The sequence below is a fragment of the Oncorhynchus mykiss genome, chromosome 22, assembly GCF_013265735.2.
Source record: "Oncorhynchus mykiss isolate Arlee chromosome 22, USDA_OmykA_1.1, whole genome shotgun sequence".
Lineage (NCBI taxonomy): Eukaryota > Metazoa > Chordata > Actinopteri > Salmoniformes > Salmonidae > Oncorhynchus > Oncorhynchus mykiss.
The window spans coordinates 24,053,090-24,072,728 of NC_048586.1; the positions used below are offsets into that span (position 1 = coordinate 24,053,090).

Genomic DNA, 19,639 nt, shown 5'->3' on the forward strand with positions numbered 1-19,639 from the left:
TATACGGAGACTTGATTACACACAGGTGGATTGTATTTATCATCATTAGTCATTTAGGTCAACATTGGATCATTCAGAGATCCAATAAATCAGAATATCCAATAAATGTCACTTCATGATTGTGTCCCACTTGTTGTTGATTCTTCACAAAAAAATACAGTTTTATATCTTTATGTTTGAAGCCTGAAATGTGGCAAAAGGTCGCAAAGTTCAAGGGGGCCGAATACTTTCGCAAGGCACTGTATATTACAATTCAGTACAGTATAGTGCATGAGTACACTCAGTTCAGTACCTTACAGTACAGTGGGCATATTGTGTAAATTGTATGCAGATATTGATTAAATTCAAGGAGTTTACGTAGGGTCGTGCTGTATATTGAGCACCTGGCTTAGTTTTCTGAGGTCCAGACCCATTCCAGCTGTTATTAACAGTCAGGTTATGGGTTCTGACCCAAATAAAATTGGGAACCATTGATGTCCAGTATATTTCACTTCAGCTCCAGGTACTGGGGTAAGACATTGTTCCAGAACTGTTGGGATTCTTGGGTTCCATTGGCCTGTTTTCCCCCTGTGGTCCTCAGCTTGGTGCGGGCCGGTGGTTTGGGTTTCTCCATTGGGGGCTCTTCCTTCCCTTTCCTGCTGGGGGGAGCTGCTTTAGGTGGTACGCTCTGTGACCCTTTCTTTATCCCTTTCTGTGATTTTCTCTCTTCTTCTTCCTCCCCCTCTCCCTCTTCTTCTTCCTCTCCCTCTTCCTCCTCTTCCTCTCCTTTACTATCTTTCTCCTCTTCCTCTTCTTCTCCTTCCCCTTCCTCCTCTCCCGTTTCCTCCTCATCCATCTCCCCTTTCTGTTCACATGCGCCCTCTTCTTCCTCCTCTTGTTCTACCTCCAAATCACTTGTCTTATTTTCTTTCCCTTCTTTTTTACCTCCCCCCTTCTCCTCCCCCTCCCCGTTTTTTCCCTTCACTTCCTCATCTTCCTCCTCTTGCCACTCCCTTTCCTCTTTTTGTTTATTTGCTTCCTCATCTCTCTCTTCATGCACTCTTCTTTCCTCTTTCTCCTCTTCCTGTTTTTCACCATCCCCCTTTTCACTCTCATCCTCTCCTTTCTTCTCATTATTCTCTTCTCTTTCTTTCATATCCTCATCCTTTCCTTCTCCTTGATCTTCTCTATTCTTAATTTCCTCTTCTTCTTCACCCTCTTCCTTTCCTTCATCCTCCCCCTCTCCTTGCTGTCTTTCTTCTTCCTCCTCCTCTCCCTCTTCCTCTCCTTCCTTTTCTCCTTCTGCTTCTTTGTCTCCCTCTTCTTCTTCTTCTTCTTCTTCTTCTTCTTCCTCCTCCTCCTCACCTTTTCCACCTTCAACCTCTTCCTCTCCCCTGGCTTCTTTCTCATCATCTTCTCGTCCCTCCTCACCCTCTTCAACTTCGTTGTTCTCATCCTTTTCACCTTCCTTTTCATCCTCACCCTCAACTGCTTCCCCCTCTCCTGCATCATCCTCACCTTCTCCACTTTCTTCATCTTCCTCCCCCTCCTCCTCACTTACGCCTGCCTCCTCCTCATTTTCTTTACTTTCACTACTTTCCTTCTCCTCTCCCTCCTCCTCTGCTCCACTTTCTTCCTCTTCTTGGTTCTCTCCTTCCTCCTCTGCTCCACTCTCTTCCTCTTCTTGGTTCTGTCCTTCCTCCTCTGCTCCACTCTCTTCCTCTTCTTGGTTCTCTCCTTCCTCCTCTGCTCCACTCTCTTCATCTTCTTGGTTCTCTCCTTCCTCCTCTGCTCCACTCCCTACGTCTTCTTGGTTCTCTCCTTCCTCCTCTGCTCCACTCTCTTCATCTTCTTGGTTCTCTCCTTCCTCCTCTGCTCCACTCTCTTCATCTTCTTGGTTCTCTCCTTCCTCCTCTGCTCCACTCCCTACGTCTTCTTGGTTCTCTCCTTCCTCCTCTGCTCCACTCTCTTCATCTTCTTGGTTCTCTCCTTCCTCCTCTGCTCCACTCCCTTCATCTTCTTGGTTCTCTCCTTCCTCCTCTGCTCCACTCCCTACGTCTTCTTGGTTCTCTCCTTCCTCCTCTGCTCCACTCTCTTCATCTTCTTGGTTCTCTCCTTCCTCCTCTGCTCCACTCTCTTCCTCTTCTTGGTTCTCTCCTACCTCCTCTGCTCCACTCTCTTCGTCTTCTTGGTTCTCTCCTTCCTCCTCTGCTCCACTCTCTTCCTCTTCTTGGTTCTCTCCTTCCTCCTCTGCTGACTCAGTGGCTTTACTTTCTGCTTGTTTATCTTCTTTCTCTTCTGCTGATACCTCACTCTTGCTCTCAGCCTCACTTCTGGATTCATCACCACTCTCCTCATTTTCATACTCACTCGAATTGCTCTCCTCCTCTTCCTCTTTATCCCCACTCTCTTCATCACTGGACTCTTCTTCACTCATCTCCTCCTCTCTACTTGTCCCAGAACCACTTTCGCCCTCTTCTCCTTCCCCCTCACTCTGTGCACTCGTCTCGTCTCCCTCCTCCTCTAGGCTTGCCTCAGAATCACTCTCTTTGCTCTCCTCCCCATCACTTGTCCCCTCACTATCACTCTTCTCTTCTTTCTCCTCCCCCTGTACTGTGCCCTCATCAATTTTCTCTTCTTCCTCCTCCCCCTTTATAGTCACATCACTATCACTCTTCTCTCCCTGTTCCCACTCTCCTGTCCCCTCACTCTCACACCTCTCGTCTTCCTCCTCCCCCCCTCCTGTCCCCTCACTCTCACACCTCTCGTCTTCCTCCTCCCCCCCTCCTGTCCCCACACTATCACTCGTTTCTTCTTCTTCCGCCTCCGCATCCTCTTCACTCTTTTCTTCTTCCGCGCCCTCGCTCTCTTCATTCTTTTCTTCTTCCGCGCCCTCACTCTCTTCACTCTTTTCTTCTTCCGCGCCCTCGCTGTCTTCATTCTTTTCTTCTGCCTCTGCGCCCTCGCTGTCTTCACTCTTTTCTTCTTCCGCGCCCTCGCTGTCTTCACTCTTTTCTTCTGCCTCTGCGCCCTCGCTCTCTTCACTCTTTTCTTCTTCCGCGCCCTCGCTGTCTTCACTCTTTTCTTCTCTACCCTCCTCTCCCTCTCCGCTGGCCACAGTATCACTGTCTTCACTGTTATCTTCCAGACCCTTAACACTTCTGTAATCCTCTTTTTCCTCTTGTTTGGTGCTCTCCATTTCTGTCCCATCTCCATGTCTCTTTGTGGACTCTTTATCTTCATCATCCTCAGCTCCCGAACTTTGACTACTAGAGTTCTCATCATAATCGACCTTGGCCTGACCTCCTGACCTCTCGCTAGCAGCCTCTGTGGTTTCTGGGTCCTTCTCAAAAATCCTGCTCCCCACTTCCCGATCAGAATTCCTGAGGGTGCCGATGCGGGTGTCAGTCCTCTTGCTTTGCTCAGCTGTGCTTGGATCTGATGTTGAAGAAGAGGGTGATGTGGAGGAAGGCTGGGTGATGGCGCTCTGTTTGGTGAACCTCTCTACCCGGCTGGACCGCCGAGGAGGGATAGAAGTGTCTGTGTCACTCTCCGACTGAATCCCCCTCACGCTGGTCACCGCCTCACTCAGGACCCCCATGGCTGTCCCCGCCATCCCCACATCTGGAAGGAGAGAGGCTGCATCGCTGAGAAATCCTCCCCAGCTAGGCTTCCCCTCCTGGGATTCATCAAAGGCATCTTCCCCTGGGACCTCCACTCTATCCCTGACCTGACAGACAACAAGTGACTTTGTTGACTTCTTATCTCCAGCATTTTGAGGTAGTGCATCTGATAATGAGAGTGATGTGACTGGTGATTTGGCCTTTGAGGTAGGTTCTACTAAGACTGCTTGGCTGGAAACCTCTGTTGGCTTGCTTTTCAGTTTCACTGGGGCTCCCTCTAACTCAGTTAGTTTCGCTTCAACATCTTTTGGTTTGGGCACATTTTTTGTTTTGGTGGGTGCACTTTCTTTTTCTTTGCCTTTATCTTTAACTGCCATTTTGTTCCCCACTGTTGTCCCTGACTCGTTGAAAGTAATAGACTCTTCCATCTTCTCTTCATTCACCTCTTTTGCCTTCTTTTTTGCTTTTATTGGAGTGCCTTTACATTCAGATGGTTTGTTATCATCTACAATCTTCTTGGGAATGCTCTTTACTTTCAAAGGAATGGTTTCAGCAGTAGCGTTAATTGGAGTTGTTTCCTTTTCCACAGGTTTACCTTTAACTTTGACTGGAGGGGACACGATCTCTTGAAGTGGTTTATTTTGAACTTCAATTGTTTTAGTATCTTCTGCTGTAATTTTAGATTTCTTGTCTTTGAAAGCCTCTTTACCTTGAACTTTTACAGGGCCTTTACCTTTCATCTCTGTACCTTTATTCATCTCAGACAGCTTGTTTTGATCATGTTTTGGAGTGCTGGGTTTAGATTCAGACAGTTTGTTTTGACCATGTTTTGGAGTGCTGGGTTTAGATTCAGACAGTTTGTTTTGACCATGTTTTGGAGTGCTGGGTTTAGATTCAGACAGTTTGTTTTGACCATGTTTTGGAGTGCTGGGTTTAGATTCAGACAGTTTGTTTTGACCATGTTTTGGAGTGCTGGGTTTAGATTCAGACAGTTTGTTTTGACCATGTTTTGGAGTGCTGGGTTTAGATTCAGAAGGTTTGTTTTGACCATGTTTTGGAGTGCTGGGTTTAGATTCAGACAGTTTGTTTTGACCATGTTTTGGAGCGCTGGGTTTAGACACAGATATCTGGATCTGGCTGTGTGTAGGAGTGCTAGGTTTCGATACGGATAACTTGCTTTGTTTCTTTGCTGGTGAAATTGGTTTAGACCCTGCTTTACCTGTGCTTTGCAGATTACTACCTGTCAGTTTACTGGTGTTCACTTTGATGCCAGAATTTTCTCCTGTCAAGACAATGTTTTCCTTGCCGCTGGCTGGGGTCTGAGGGTTCATTAAGCATTTGGGGCTCTTTGGGGGCGTGCCCTCTGCCTTTAATGAACTCAAGCTGGAGCCTCTCAGAAGCTCGGTGGGAAGGGCCTTATGAGAAAGTAGCTGCGGCTTCCTGTTGGCCCGGGCTTGTTCAACCTCCATTTCTGCCTCCTTAACAGCTCTCCTCAGAGCCCGACCCTTTTTATGTTCCTGGAGCGATAGAGAAAGAGTGAAGGAGACAGAAAGAGAAAGACAGAGAAAGTTGTAAAGAGAAATAAAAGTAAGAGAGCAAAGGAAGAATTAGATGAAAACAGGATAAGGTTTTGCAAAAAGAGAGAATATTCAAAGAGTAGAGAAAAAGAGAGAAGGATTTGAAACATAAAGAGGAGACAGTAAAGTGTAAAGCAGAATAAAGTAGCTAAAGGTAGAGTGTAGTAAAGGACAAAAGGAGAAAGACTATTTCCTCTCCCTTCCAGTAAATACAATAACATACCTTATCCTTCTGTTCTGCAGATGTAGTCCCAGTCTCATCGCCAAAATCTCCTCCTGATGGTAATGCCTGCCTCAAAGAGAACGGGACACAAGTCTCACAACCAAACTCAACATCTCATTGAACTATATAGAGATACGGCAATACTTACATAGAAGTTCTTACAATGAAACCACTATAAAGGGTTACAACACAAAAGCTATAATCTTCTTTCCATCAGGAATGTAAACAAAGTGTGTGTAATCAGCTTTCCTGCAGGCAAGCATGAGCCTACAAACCACATAACTAGAGGCCGGTAGGAAGAACTAAGACGCATGGCGATTCAATCCCTCTATTTTTTCCCCATCTCTGCTGGAAATAAATGATAATCTAAGATAATGAGAGGGTGCTCATTGCCAAGGCAACCTTTATTAGAAGATTTTCCATACAATTCATTAACATATGCACCTTCATCAATGTGTGCCAAACTCATCCATCTCATAACTTCTCATATACTACACCTCAGAGGCTCTCATGGACTAGATAAAACCTGTACAGTATACACTCAGGCTCATAGCACGCAAGACACTGTAATGGCTCTGTGTAAAGAATGACCTCAGATGCATGGGAGAGGAAGCACAACGAAAAGAAAAGCCTGGTCTTCCCAATATCATGTGTTTCTCTAGCTGCTCTCTCTCCTCCACGTCTGTTGTTCACAGTGCTGGATGTCATTGTGTGCTGCAACAAGCATGGTCTGATGAAGACTGTGATGAAGATATTGTTGGTAAAAACATTGTGCTTGTATCACTAAAAGCATCCAGCTTCTGTGGCAGTGTTTGGCTATGTGTAGCTAAATACGCTTCTCATCTGAACACAGGAGACTCCCTCACAGTCTCCCTCAGCAGGAGTCATGGAAACATGGACGTGAAGTGTGTCGTCATCCCAGCCAAGTCAACACTATGGATTAGCTACACACAAGGAGGTGCTGTATGTGTGTGTGCATGTGTATACTTGTTCTGTGTGTGTATGGTGATGGGAGAGATGGTGGCAGGGACATGGGTTAAGCTCAAACACATTTGTTTATTGGCAGGAGCCATCTGTAGCACTGAAGCTGCCTTGAGGAGACTTATGACATGTTTTCTTGGAAAAGCAAATGAGCGTAAGACAGATACAGAAACAGATGGAGAGATCCCAAAACAAGTACAATTAAAATGAATGGTTTTGGGTTTCCCCCCTGTGTTCCACCAAATGGAAAATGCCCCCCCTATCTCACACACACACACACACACACACACACACACACACACACACACACACACACACACACACACACACACACACACACACACACACACACACACACACACACACACACACACACACACACACACACACACACACACACACGCTGAGCTATGCACATTTTCCTGGAATACTCAAAGACTGCCTGCAAACACTGTTTCCTGCCTTGGAGCACCCAGGCCACAGACCAAAGTAAAGGAGAACAGAAAACCCAGACAAACGTAGAGGGGAACAGAGATCATTATGATCCCAGGCCAAAGACATGGAGCCCACATACTGTACCTCAGAAGAAAGCAAGACAGCATACCTACCTACACATAACACATGCTACAAATTGTAATATTCTATAATAAAACCAATGTACTCACCAGGTCTGGCAACATGTCTTTATTGTCCTCTTCATCCATGTTCTTCTCCAAATTCTCAATGAGCATCCGGTTGTCAGTTGCTTCTATCACAGTGTCCTTGGTCCTCTCTGTAAATACAGATACTGAGAACATGGCTGCACTGGGATAGGTCCAGACTTGGGTTAAAATACTATTTCAAAAATCTCAATTACTTTCACATACATTCAATGTAAGAATTCAGATATACAGTACCAGTCAAAAGTTTAGACACACCTACTCAATGGTTTTTCTTTATTTTTTACTATGTTCTACATTGTAGAATAATAGTGAATACATCAAAACTATCAAATAACACAGATGGAATCATGTAGTAACAAAAAAGTGTTAAACAAATCAAAATATATTTGAGATTCTTCAAAGTAGCCACCCTTTGCCTTGATGACAGCGTTGCACACTCTTGGCATTCAGGAGGTAGTCACCTGGAATGAATTTCAATTAACAGGTGTGCCTTGTTAAACGTTAATTTGTGGAATTTCATTCCATCTCAATGTGTTTGATCCAATCAGTTGTGTTGTGACAAGGTAGGGGTAGTATACAGAAGATATCGCTATTTGTTAAAAGACCAAGTCCATTTTATGGCAAGAACAGCTCAAATACGCAAAGAGAAACGACAGTCCATCATTACATTAAGACAGGATGACAAATCAGAGCAAGATTACTGAATGTAAGTACATTATTTACCTTCAGAGGTGAATATATCAAACCAGTTGCCATGATAAGTGTTTTGTTGTTGAGTACTCTCCTTAAACAATAGCATGGTCTTTTTCACTCTAATAGCGACTGTAAATTGGACAGTGCAGTTAGATTAACAAGAATATAAGCTTTCTGCCCACATAAGACATGTCTACTGTATATGTCCTGGAAAGTTGGCTGCTATTTACAATGTCATTCTAGTCACATTAGCGCATATTAACAACAACCGTTCCGGTTTAGGGACACCGATCTTAAGACATGAAGGTCAGTCAATCCGGAAAATGTCAAGAACTTTGAAAGTTTCTTCAAGTGCAGTCGCAAAAACCATCAAGCGCTATGATGAAACTGGCTCTCATGAGGACCGCCACAGGAAAGGAAGATCCAGAGTTACCTCTGCTACAGAGGTAAGTTCATTAGAGTTAACGGCATCTCAGATTGCAGCCCAAATAAATGCTTCACAAAGTTCAAGTAAAAGACACAAACACTAAACAAAAACTGTTCAGAGGAGACTGCGTGAATCCGGTCCTCGTGGTCAAATTGCTGCAAAGAATTCACTACTAAAGGACACCAATAATAAGAAGAGACTTGCTTGGGCCAAGAAACACGAGCAATGGACATTAGACTGGTAGAAATCTGTCCTTTGGTGTGATGAGTCCAAATTTTTGGTTCCCACCACCGTGTCTTTGTGAGACGCAGAGTATGTGAATGCTAGGATCTCTGCATGTGTGGTTCCCACCGTGCAGCATGGAGGAGGAGGAGGTGTGATATTGTTGGGGTGTTTCGCTGGTGACACTGTCTATGATTTATTTAGAATTCAAGGAACACTTAACCAGCATGGCACCACAGCATTCTGCAGCGATACGCCATCCCATCTGGTTTGCGCTTAGTGGGACTATCATTTGTTTTTCAACAGGACAATGACCCAAAAACATACCTCCAGGCTGGGTTAGGGCCATTTGACCAAGAAGGAGAGTAATGGAGTGCTGCATCAGATGACCTGGCCTCCACAATCACCTGACCTCAACCCAATTGAGATGGTTTGGGATGAGTTGGACCGCAGAGTGAAGGAAAATCAGCCAACAAGTGCTCAGGTAATGTGGCAACTCCTTCAAAACAGTTGGAAAAGCATTCCTCATGAACTTGTTTGACAGAAAGCCAAGAGTGTGCAAAGCTGTCATCAAGGCAAAGTGGCTACTTTGAAGAATCTAAAATGTAAAACAGATTTGGATTTGTTTAACACTTTTTTGGTTACTAGATGATTCCATATGTGTTATTTCACATTTGATGTCTTCACTATTAATCTACAATGTACAAAATAGTAAAAATAAAGAAAAACCCTTGAATGAATAGGTGTGTCCAAACTTTTGACTGGGACTGTATACATACATACACATATAATATATATGTACCAGTCCAAAGTAGGTGTGTCCAAACTTACATATAAAGTACCAGTCAAACATTTGGGCACACCTACTCATTCAAGGGTTTTCTTATATATATATATATATATATATATATATACACACACAGTTGACATGCTTGTCCATTTGGAAGACCCATTTCCAACCAAGCTTTAAGTTCCTGACTGATGTCTTGAGATGTTGCTTCAATATATCCATGTAATTTTCCTTGCTAATAAAGCCATCCATTTTGTGAATTGCATCAGTCCCTCCTGCAGCCTTGCACCCCCACAACATGATGCTGCCACCCCGTGCTTCACGGTTGGGATGGCGTTCTTCGGCTTGCAAGTCCCCCCATTTTTTCCTCCAAACATAACGATGGTCAGTATGGCCAAACAGTTCTATTTTTGTTTCATCAGACCAGAGGACATTTCTCCAAAAAGTACAATCTACATCCCCATGTGCAGTTGCAAACTGTAGTCTGGCTTTTTAATGGCGGTTTTGGAGCAGTGGCTTCTTCCTTGCTGAGCGACCTTTCAGGTTATGTCGATATTGGACTCATTTTACTGTGGATATAGATACTTTTGTACCTGTTTCCTCCAGCAGTTTCACAAGGTCCTTTGCTGTTGTTCTGGGATTGATTTGCACTTTTCACACCAAAGTACGTTCATCTCTAGGAGACAGAATGCATCTCCTTCCTGAGCGGTATGATGGCTGCGTGGTCCCATGGTGTTTATACTTGTGTAATATTGTTTGTACAGATGAACGTGGTACCTTCAGGCGTTTGGAAATAGCTCCCAAGGATGAACCAGACTTGTGGAGGACTACAATATTTTTCTGAGGTCTTGGCTGATTTCTTATGATTTTCCCATGATGTCGAGCAACGAGGCATTGAGTTTGAAGGTAAGCCTTGAAATACATCCACAGGTACACCTCCAATTGACTCAAATTATGTCAGTTAGCCCATTAGAAGCTTCTAAAGCCATGACATCATTTTGTCATGCTGTTTAAAGGCACAGTCTACTTAGTGTATGTAAACTTCTGACCCACTGAAATTGTGATACAGTGAATAAGTGTAATAATCTGTCTGTAAACAATTGTTGGAAAAAGTACTTGTGTCATGCACAAAGTAGATGTCCTAACCGACATGCCAAAACTATAGTTTGTTAACAAGAAATGTGTGGAGTGGTTGAAAAACTAATTTTAATGACTCTAACCTAAGTGTATGTAAACTTCTGACTTCAACTGTATATATATATATATATATATATATATATATATATATATATATATATATATATATATATATATATATATACACTACCGTTAAAAGGTTTGGGGTCACTAAGAAATGTCCTTGTTTTTTGCGTATCTGTTGCATATCTAGTTGCGTATCTGGAGCATCAGCATTTGTGGGTTTGATTACAGGCTCAAAAAGGCCAGAAACAAAGACTTTCTTCTGAAACTCGTCAGTCTATTCTTGTTCTGAGTAATTAAGGCTATTCCATGCGAGAAATTGCCAAGAAACAGCGTACAATGCTGTGTGCTACTCCCTTCACAGAACAGCGCAAACTGGCCCTAACCAGAATAGAAAGAGGAGTGGGAGGCCCCGGTGCACAACTGAGCAAGAGGACAAGTACATTAGACTGTCTAGTTTGAGAAACAGGCACCTCACAAGTCCTTAACTGGCAGCTTCATTAAATAGTACGCGCAAAACACCAGTCTCAACGTAAACAGCGAAGAGGCGACTCCGGGATGCTGGCCTTCTAGGCCGATTTGCAAAGAAAAAGCCCTATCTCAGAATGTCCAATATAAAGAAAAGATTCAGATGGGCAAAATAACACAGACACTGGACAGAAAAAGATTGTAAAAAAGTGTTATGGACAGACCAATCTAAGTTTGAGGTGTCGGATCACAAAGAAAAACATTTGTGAGACGCAGAAAAAAGTAAAATATGTGGAGGAGTGCTTGACGCCATCTGTCAAGCAGGGGGTACTTTGGTGGCAGTAAAGTGGGAGATTTGTACAGGGTAAAAGGGATCTTGAAGAAGGAAGACTATCACTACATTTTGCAACACCAAGTCATACCCTGTGGACGGAGCTTAATTGAAGCCAATTTCCACCTACAACAGGACAATGACCCAAAGCACAGCTCCAAACTATGCAATAACTATTTAGGAAAGAAGCAGTCAGCTGGTATTCTGTCTGTAATGGAGTAGCCAGCACAGTCACTGGATCGCAACCCTATTGAGCTGTTGTGGGAGCAACTTGACCGTATGGTACGTAAGAAATACCCATCAAGTCAATCCAATTTGTGGGAGGTGCTTCAGGAAGCATGGGGTGAAATCTCTTCAGATTACCTCAAAAAAATGGACAACTAGAATGCCAAAGATCTGCAAGGCTGTAATTTCTGCAAATGGAGGATTATTTGACGAAAGCAAAGGACACAATTATTATTTAAATTAAAAATCATTATTTATAACCTTGTCAACGTCTTGACTATATTTCATGGAAAACAAGGTGACCCCAAAGTTTTAAATGGTAGTGTGTGTGTGTGTGTGTGTGTGTGTGTATGTATAAATAAATAAAGGCAAGAATCAAATATATAAAAGCAACAATTAAAGTCTAGGAGGAAGGATAGGCTAGCCAAAGTTTAGTCTTAAAGATGGCTTTACAAGTGGGATTCACCGTTTCGGATGGCTTTACAAGTGGGATGCACTGTTGAGCGCAAACTTTTGACTGGTATTTTATTAAAAAAATATTATAATGCATTTGGAAATACACTTGGAAAGTATTTGAAAACTAAAATACACTGACTCAAATACACTCAAATACTTTTAACCCAGGTATTTGAAAATACTATTTGAAATAAGTACTTGAACATACTGTTAAATACAATTTGGCAGACTATTTGGTTTTTACAAATAAAAGTCTGTAAAACTTCAATTAATAGCCCAGACATTTATTTGCTTGAATCACTGATCACAACAGCTGTTTATTAGAGAAAGGCTTCTGTTTGAGCCAGGCGTCTACTTCCATAATTAACACAACGTTTGCTCATTTGCATTGTTAATTGTTGAATTCCAGCATGCACTTCCAGCATTTTAATAAATGTCTTCATTTCCTGCACTAATGTGTTATCATTTACACGTTGTGTCACGTTTTGTCTTAGTATGCCTCTATTCGAAAAATAAAAACGTTTAATTGACAGAATAATTATTCTCCTCTTGACTGTGCATTTTTGGCAGTTTTTACTTTCTCCACTAGAATGTGATCGGCCAATTTCTGGGGGTCTGTTCTCCCTAGAATGTTGATGGTTTTTGTGCCTGCCAGTTAGTTGCAGCTCTCAGCTGTTAGTAGCCATTGGCTAGCAGTTTCTTACTGGCGATAAAAATCGGATGATTGACAATTTTTTCAAGTCATCACTGAATTATTTTATTTACCAAATTCAAATATTAAACCTTGTAAATGTCATGGTAATTCATGGTTACCTCATAAAAAATTCACATAGGCCCTGTATTTATTTGAATTAGGCGTTATTTGCTGAAATGTGTGCAGTTGCCTGGCTATTAAAAGGGATAGGTGGCTATTTGAGACTGCGATTAATTTAAGTTTTATGAATGATTGTTTTGGGCTGTGTAGTTGAAAATACACAAATACACAGAAAAAGTATTTGAAATACCAGATACTGAAATCCATGTATTTGAACCCAGGTCTGGATAGGTCATAGAATATGGGAAGCAGTTATGCCTGTATACAGTGCCTTATTCAGACCACTTTTTACACATTACGTTAAAGCCTTATTCTAGAATGGATAAAAAATAAATTAATTCTAAGACAAAAGTATTCAAGTGGTCTGAATACTTTCCGAAGGCACTGTACTGTGGTGAAAAGGAAAGACAGCATTGTAGGATTCAGCTACCTGTCTGTGGTGTGGTGGGACCCTCAGACAGCATTTTGGAGGATTGTTTGTCATCTGTGGGCTTTACAGAGGAGGGTTTAGGGGACACTGAGGAGGTGGGGATGAGTTTATGTGTGGATTTAAAGGACTGTGGGGGGGTGAGGTGTTCTTTAGATGCATATTTGGGGGATTTTGATGGGCTGAGCCTCTTCTTAGGGGAGAACTTGGAGGAGAGTGAAGGGCTAGGAGGGTCTGGGAATATGAACTTGGGTGACGGTGTTAATGGGGTTTTGGATCTGGATTTAAGGGAGAGTGAGGGGCTGGGGGGGTCGTTTGAGGAGGGATTGGAGGACAGTGAGGAGGTGCAGAGGTCTTCAGATGGTGTTCTGGAGATGCGGATATTTCTGGACAGGGGCAGGGAGGTGTTGAGGAAGCCTGACATCAGAGGCGGAAGGTTACGGAACATCTGGCCAAACTGCTCTGGAGAACTCTCCTGAAACACACAACACAGAAAAGTAGATACATCTACTAAATAATGGCTTCATAAGGGCTAAATTGCTCCCTCAGACCATAATAATAGTATTAAAGAGTAGTTACTTAGACTGGTTCATATAAAGTCGGCTACTACACATGACCATTACTGAGGTGCAGCAATGTGATGCAACACTGGTCGCCAGTGAAGGCAACCAAAACACCACAACTCGTCACCCTTTGTAATCAACACTTCAGATCTCCTTTCTGGAACTGTCAGATGTTTTGGCAGTACTCACCCTCTCCCTGCGGCGGGCCCTAGCAGACAGGGTCCAGAGAGGAGGTGTGGTTTGTGAGTTGGGCATCAGGAAGGAGGGGTCCATCAGGAGCAGCTCGGTGTAGGTCTCCAGAGACTCCAGAATGCTCTCTGTAACATCATCCTCCTCTATCACCACTTCCTCAACCTCTGGGAGTCTGGGCATAGCCAGCACCAGCATGTGAGAGCCGCCACATGCCACCTGAACACACATACACAGTATTAGCAGGTGCACGAACATAGACACAGACACAGACACTACTTGACTTACTGACTGGACACTGTATTTGAGGAAGCGTGGGCACAGTGTTGGTCTGAACTGGTTGGTGAAGTTCTCTTCCCCCAGTCCTAGTTTACCCTGGCGACCGTCCCCAAAGGTGTATAGAATCCCACTGTCTGGAGTGAGAGAAATGAGGTCTCAATGGAAAAATGCTCAGGCTTCAAATTTCTGAATAACATCCATTCAACAGTGTATACTAGTAGAATAGTATGGAAGATTGCCTGTGATCACTGCAGTGTGGTTCTCTCCACAGGTTACGTGACTGACTCTGCCATTCCGGAAGTGGTCCAGTGCTTTTGGCAAAGGTACCTCGAACAGGAAGGTCCCATGGCCTAGCTGCCCATGCTGCCCCCGCCCAAATGCGTACACATTGTCCTCTGGAACATGGAGAGGAAGAGAAAGAGGTGTAGAAGAAGATGAGACAGTTACCAGCTAGGAACAGTAGACAGACTATTTTATTTCATTAACAGTACTGTATCTTTAGTTAGTATTAACCCTTTGACACGTACGATCACATATTTGTGATCATTGTTGAGTGGTCCCTGCAGAGTACCTTCGCAAATATGTGATTGGAACAGTGGCAACAGAACGTATGATGCAACAAACGTGTCTAAACAGCATTGTTGTCTGAAAAGCATCTAAACAATGTTTTTGTACTGATGATAAATAAAAGGTCTTCACAACTTAATTCCTCAATTTCGTCTTTTATTGTAAAAGATAAATGCAAACTTCATCATCCAAACATCACACAGAACACATCCAAACTCATTCCATAAACCAGTCTAAATAACAGGTTGTGCTGACAAAAAAATTAACATAAGTTAGCGACCTAACAACTAAACTTGTTTACAATATACCACATATCTGGTGAGCAGAAGGGAGAAATGTAATATTGTTTAGAAAATAGATGCGTGTGAGCTAAACTAACAGCAGCTAAATTCTTTATGCTGGCAGCCAGGTTTGTTTATGCTTGAAGTCAAAGTCAAAGTCGAAGATGGCTGCGCCCAATGCGTGAAAAATATGAACTTTCAGCATATTACAAATCTTTGATGTACTTTTTACAGTGTATACAATAACCAGAGCACATGAATTTACCATTTTTGACAAATCACAAAGCAAATAAAATGTTATCACCTCACAGATCATTACCCCAAATACAAGCCTACTGCCTAGCCTAACCATAGTGTGAAAGCTAAACAGGGATGAAACCGTTTGTTGCGGGGGTTCATTTCATTTGTGGGGAGTTTAAGTCTATGGGCGGAAGAAATGGGGGAAGGTATCGTGGGGGCATATCATGCAGGAAATATTACTACGATGGGGGGATTTATCAATAAATGGGGGGCAAACACAGGAGAAGTTTATACGTTAAATAAAAATAAAACCCCTGGAAAGGTCTAAGTTGGCAACCCTGATATACCATAGTTACAATCTGATGTTCAAACAACTAGATATCTCTGACTTCCGCCTTCATTTCGTTCAAGACAACTGGGAACTCGGGAAAAAAAGAGCTCCGACTGGGAAAAATATTTTTGAACGGTCATCCACCTCAGAATTCCAACTCAGGAACTCGGGCCTCTTTCCGACCTAAAGATCACTGACATCATGATTTGACCTCGTATTTTTCAGTTCTCAGTTGTCTTCAAAGCACCATAAGTCAGTCGAGTGAACTATCCCTTCACCTTGTTTTTTATAGCATATTTGTCTGACATCTTTATGTGACAATCAGAATGCATTGTATGGTGTCAACAAACATGGCACCACAAATAGCTGGAAAATAGCTTAGCATTAGCTCATCATAATCAGTACAACCTTCAAAAAAGTATTTTACACACATCATTTGTGTCCATTACAATCTATGCAAGAATCGGAATACAGTAAATATATTTTGCTCCATACATACATACAATATGTTACAGTAGAAATGACAACACAATATACAGAAAATAAGGCACTTACTTGGATAGGAATGCACACATGTCCAAAGTTATTATTTGTAAGGAAAACAACAATGAATACAACGCGGCCGCCAGTCAGAAAATTTGCCAGGGGGAAAAAGTTTGTGCAGGGCCTGTTCTGACTAGAGATGCCTACTTGGGGGAAACACTGGGGAAGTGCTTGGGCTCTTGTCGAAGAGAGAAGTTTGTCCGGCTCAGTAAAGCCTAAAACATAAATTGTCAGCAACAGTGAAATGGGCTAATTCTTATGTGAATTAACGAGGAGACGGAACAGACCTCAATTCGTAGCCTATAGATTAGCAGGCAGTCTGCCTTGGTTTGAGGGCAGCACGGGTTAACTGTCCTATTGCGTAACAATCATATTTTGGAACAGTGATGCATTCTGACATCACGCGCATTAAAACATCTCACACTGGGGCGACCGTTAGAGATATTTGGAACTCACATGTGTAAAGGTTAATAGTAATAGTCTTTCACAGAGGTATTTACTTGTGAGTGCCACTGTGTGCTCCCCTCCACAGGACACTTGGATGACCGGGTCCTGGATGCTTTCCACACGTTGAGGGACTCTGTGATTGGCTAGCTGGTCTGGGAATACCCCCAGTCTTCCGCTCCCACTCTCCCCAAACGTGTAGAGGTCCCCATCCACTGGAACAAGCCCAAACCAACAACAATAACCCAGCCGCGTTATTATATAACAACAGGATGTGGTATGCATAAGGTTAAGATCCCAATATAAAATAACCATGCACGTGTGAGTGTACCTGTGACAAACGCTGAGTGGTGGTATCCACAAGACACCCAGGCCACTGGCTGTCCCACCATCACATCTCTGGGCTCTGAGGTGTAGCTCTCTGTGCCCAGACCGATCTGGCCCACAGAGTTATCACCCCACATGAACAGCCTGCCGTCCTCTTAACAATACAGCACACAGACGGCATGTGAAAGATCAGATAGACAGACAGACAGACAGACAGACAGACAGACAGACAGACAGACAGACAGACAGACAGACAGATAGACAGATAGACAGATAGACAGATAGACAGATAGGACTGCTCTACACTGATGATGCCAGTAAACAACCCATCTGTCATCATCCTTACCTGTTAGGGCAGCTGAGGTGTTGCAGCCAGCAGCAAGCATTTTGATGGGTGCATGGTCGGAGAAAGGATGAAGCAGGTGGAAGGTGTTTGTGTCGTCACAGTGTCCCAAACCAAGCTGCCCCTCCTGGTTACTGCCAGCACCATAAACACGCCCACTCCCTGACAATCATGGGGGAAAGACTCATAAGTAATGATAACAGCAGATATTCATTCATAACATCCTCTCAAGTAATGCAGAGTAAAATAACATGGTTCTCTTACATGTGCACACTATTGTGTGGTCTCTCCCACATGATGCAAACTTAACTTTTTCAGACTTCAACGCTAAAGGAAAAAACATAGGTTTTAACATTACAAAACGTAGCAAAACTTCGACAAAACATGAGTCAAACATAATCCTAGTACATGATGGACTGACTGACCTTTCACAGCGGTGGGCTTGTTGATGTTGACATTGATCTCTGACCCAAGTCCTAGCTGACCCCAGGTATTACTTCCAAACATGAACAGCCTGCCATGGCCTACAGGTAGGAGAAAAGGCATTACACTTATATTTCATAAACTGCTATTAAAAAAACTCTTAATTACACTGTTTTTATGCATTTTTTGTAAAAACATTATTTTTATTTGAATGCCTAAATACTACACGTCTTGAAGTATAAAACCTTTTTTCATCGCAATAACTAATTACAGGTTCAATATAGCATCAATAAACTGTTAATAACTATTTATAATAACTTAGTCATTTTATAAACAACAGACAGATAATTTATGGTTTTATACAGCATCTCCAAGTCACCCACTCCCATGGGAGAGAGTTGGCTACAAACTGAGTAGTACCTGTTATGACAGCAGTGTGATCCCCCCCACATGAGATTTCCTCTGGATGGTCATTCTTCAGCCAGAATTTACTGGGCATATTATCAGCAAACTTGCTCTTCCCAAAGGTGAAGACTGCTCCCGTTTCTGTTACGGTAAAAAAAAAAAAAAAAAACTACCTTCAGACAGGAGAGAGACTATGACATTTCATTGGGGTTTAGGAATATAACAGGTCTAATATAGCCTACAAGGTCTGGTTGTACTAAAATGACCCTGATTTCACTAGGCTAACGTTACAGGAGTAGGTAAATCCTAATGCCAAGCGGTTGTCAGCTACCTATTTAAACGTTAAGTCGCAGCAAGCCAGAAATAGCAACAGGTTAGCGAATGCTCACCACCACACATTACTGGTGCTACACTATCTAAATAACAGCCATATGCTTAAAAAAGCGAGATACAGACACTTGACAGGTTTTCTTACCAGGTATATCAGCCTCCGTCTCGCCGGTCATCCCTTCCCTGGCTTCGGAACACCTTACAGACAGACGCAGGTGACGTTCCTCGACCGAAATAACCTTCTTCTTCTATGGTATTATGGCGGTCCGCAAATAATCGTTAGAGATGCATGCCGCCACCTACTGTACGGATGGTAAACTATGGAACAAATATCGATAGTTGGAAAGGGGAAAAAACGATATACAAAATTTAAAAAAGAGACACATGAAAAATAAATATCCCACTCCTTCAGTCATATTCCATTCAAGTCTTTGGCTAGTTTGTCCTAGCCACTGTGCTTCTACACCTGCATTGCTTGCTGTTTGGGGTTTCAGGCTGGGTTTCTGTACAGCACTTTATGACATGTAAGAAGGGCTTTATAAATACATTTGATTTGATTGAAGTCACAGCCCTACACATGCTCATTTTTTCCCAAGATGGCGTAGCAGTCGGACGTGTGTTTTGTCTTGTCCCGTGTAAATAATAGTTTTCCTCCCGTATATATTTGGTATATATTTTAATCCCACTTTCCATCTACGGACTGAATATACTCTCCTGCAACCCGCCTCACCCAACATGGTATGGATCTGTTACTATCTGTTTGCTTTTGAGCTAGGCCCATTAGTCAGTTAGCCACTGCTAGCGGTCTTCACAGTTAACTCGGACACCAGCCAGCCTCAGTTCGGTCAATACCTGCCAGTCTGCACAGCCTGCGATATCAACCCAGAGCATATCGGACTGCTTTTTTCTCTACCACATCTCCGGATTCCTAGCGTAAGCTCTGGACCATTACACCGGATCATCGCAGCTAGCTAGCTGCAATCCGAGTGGCTACTCCTGTCTCTGTCCCGAAGCAAACAGCAGTTAGCCTTGAGCTAGCCTCGAGCTAGGCCCATTTTCCAGCTAGCCAAAGAGGTCTACCAGCTAATTCCTAGGCTACAATACCTCTTATGCCAATTGGCCTGTACCCTTTATTGGCGACACGGAGCCCCGCCGATCCATCACGACTGGTCTGCCGACGTAATCATCCGAGGTGGTTTCAACAGGCTTTTCCATTGTGACGTCGCCGAAGACCCATCTGCTGGCCATGGCCCGCTAGCTCCAGCTCGCGTAGCGT

The 19,639-nt window shown here is 43.1% G+C and overlaps 1 protein-coding gene across 1 annotated transcript; it reads right to left on the reverse strand.

The window, feature by feature from the left end:
- Nucleotides 1-172: 172 nt before the first annotated feature.
- Nucleotides 173-19,216, reverse strand: LOC110502071 (calponin homology domain-containing protein DDB_G0272472). Its single transcript, XM_036959586.1, has 15 exons — nucleotides 18,509-19,216; nucleotides 18,049-18,174; nucleotides 17,631-17,729; nucleotides 17,470-17,532; nucleotides 17,209-17,367; nucleotides 16,867-17,016; nucleotides 16,592-16,750; nucleotides 14,369-14,524; nucleotides 14,139-14,263; nucleotides 13,851-14,069; nucleotides 13,102-13,573; nucleotides 7,049-7,155; nucleotides 5,403-5,468; nucleotides 1,784-5,119; nucleotides 173-1,591 (listed from the first exon to the last, which is right to left on the reverse strand). The coding sequence occupies exons 1-15, from the start codon at nucleotides 18,537-18,539 to the stop codon at nucleotides 488-490; spliced, it is 6,372 nt and encodes a 2,123-aa protein (XP_036815481.1). The 5' UTR covers nucleotides 18,540-19,216; the 3' UTR covers nucleotides 173-487.
- Between the last annotated feature and the right edge of the window lie 423 nt (nucleotides 19,217-19,639).

Coding starts and splice junctions, on each gene's coding strand:
- LOC110502071 (XM_036959586.1), bottom strand. CDS start 18,539: ATGACCGGCGAGACGGAGGCTGATATACCTG. Junction 18,175..18,508: donor GACGGAGGCTGATATACCTG/GTAAGAAAACCT, acceptor TTACCGTAACAG/AAACGGGAGCAGTCTTCACC. Junction 17,730..18,048: donor TCACACTGCTGTCATAACAG/GTACTACTCAGT, acceptor TCCTACCTGTAG/GCCATGGCAGGCTGTTCATG.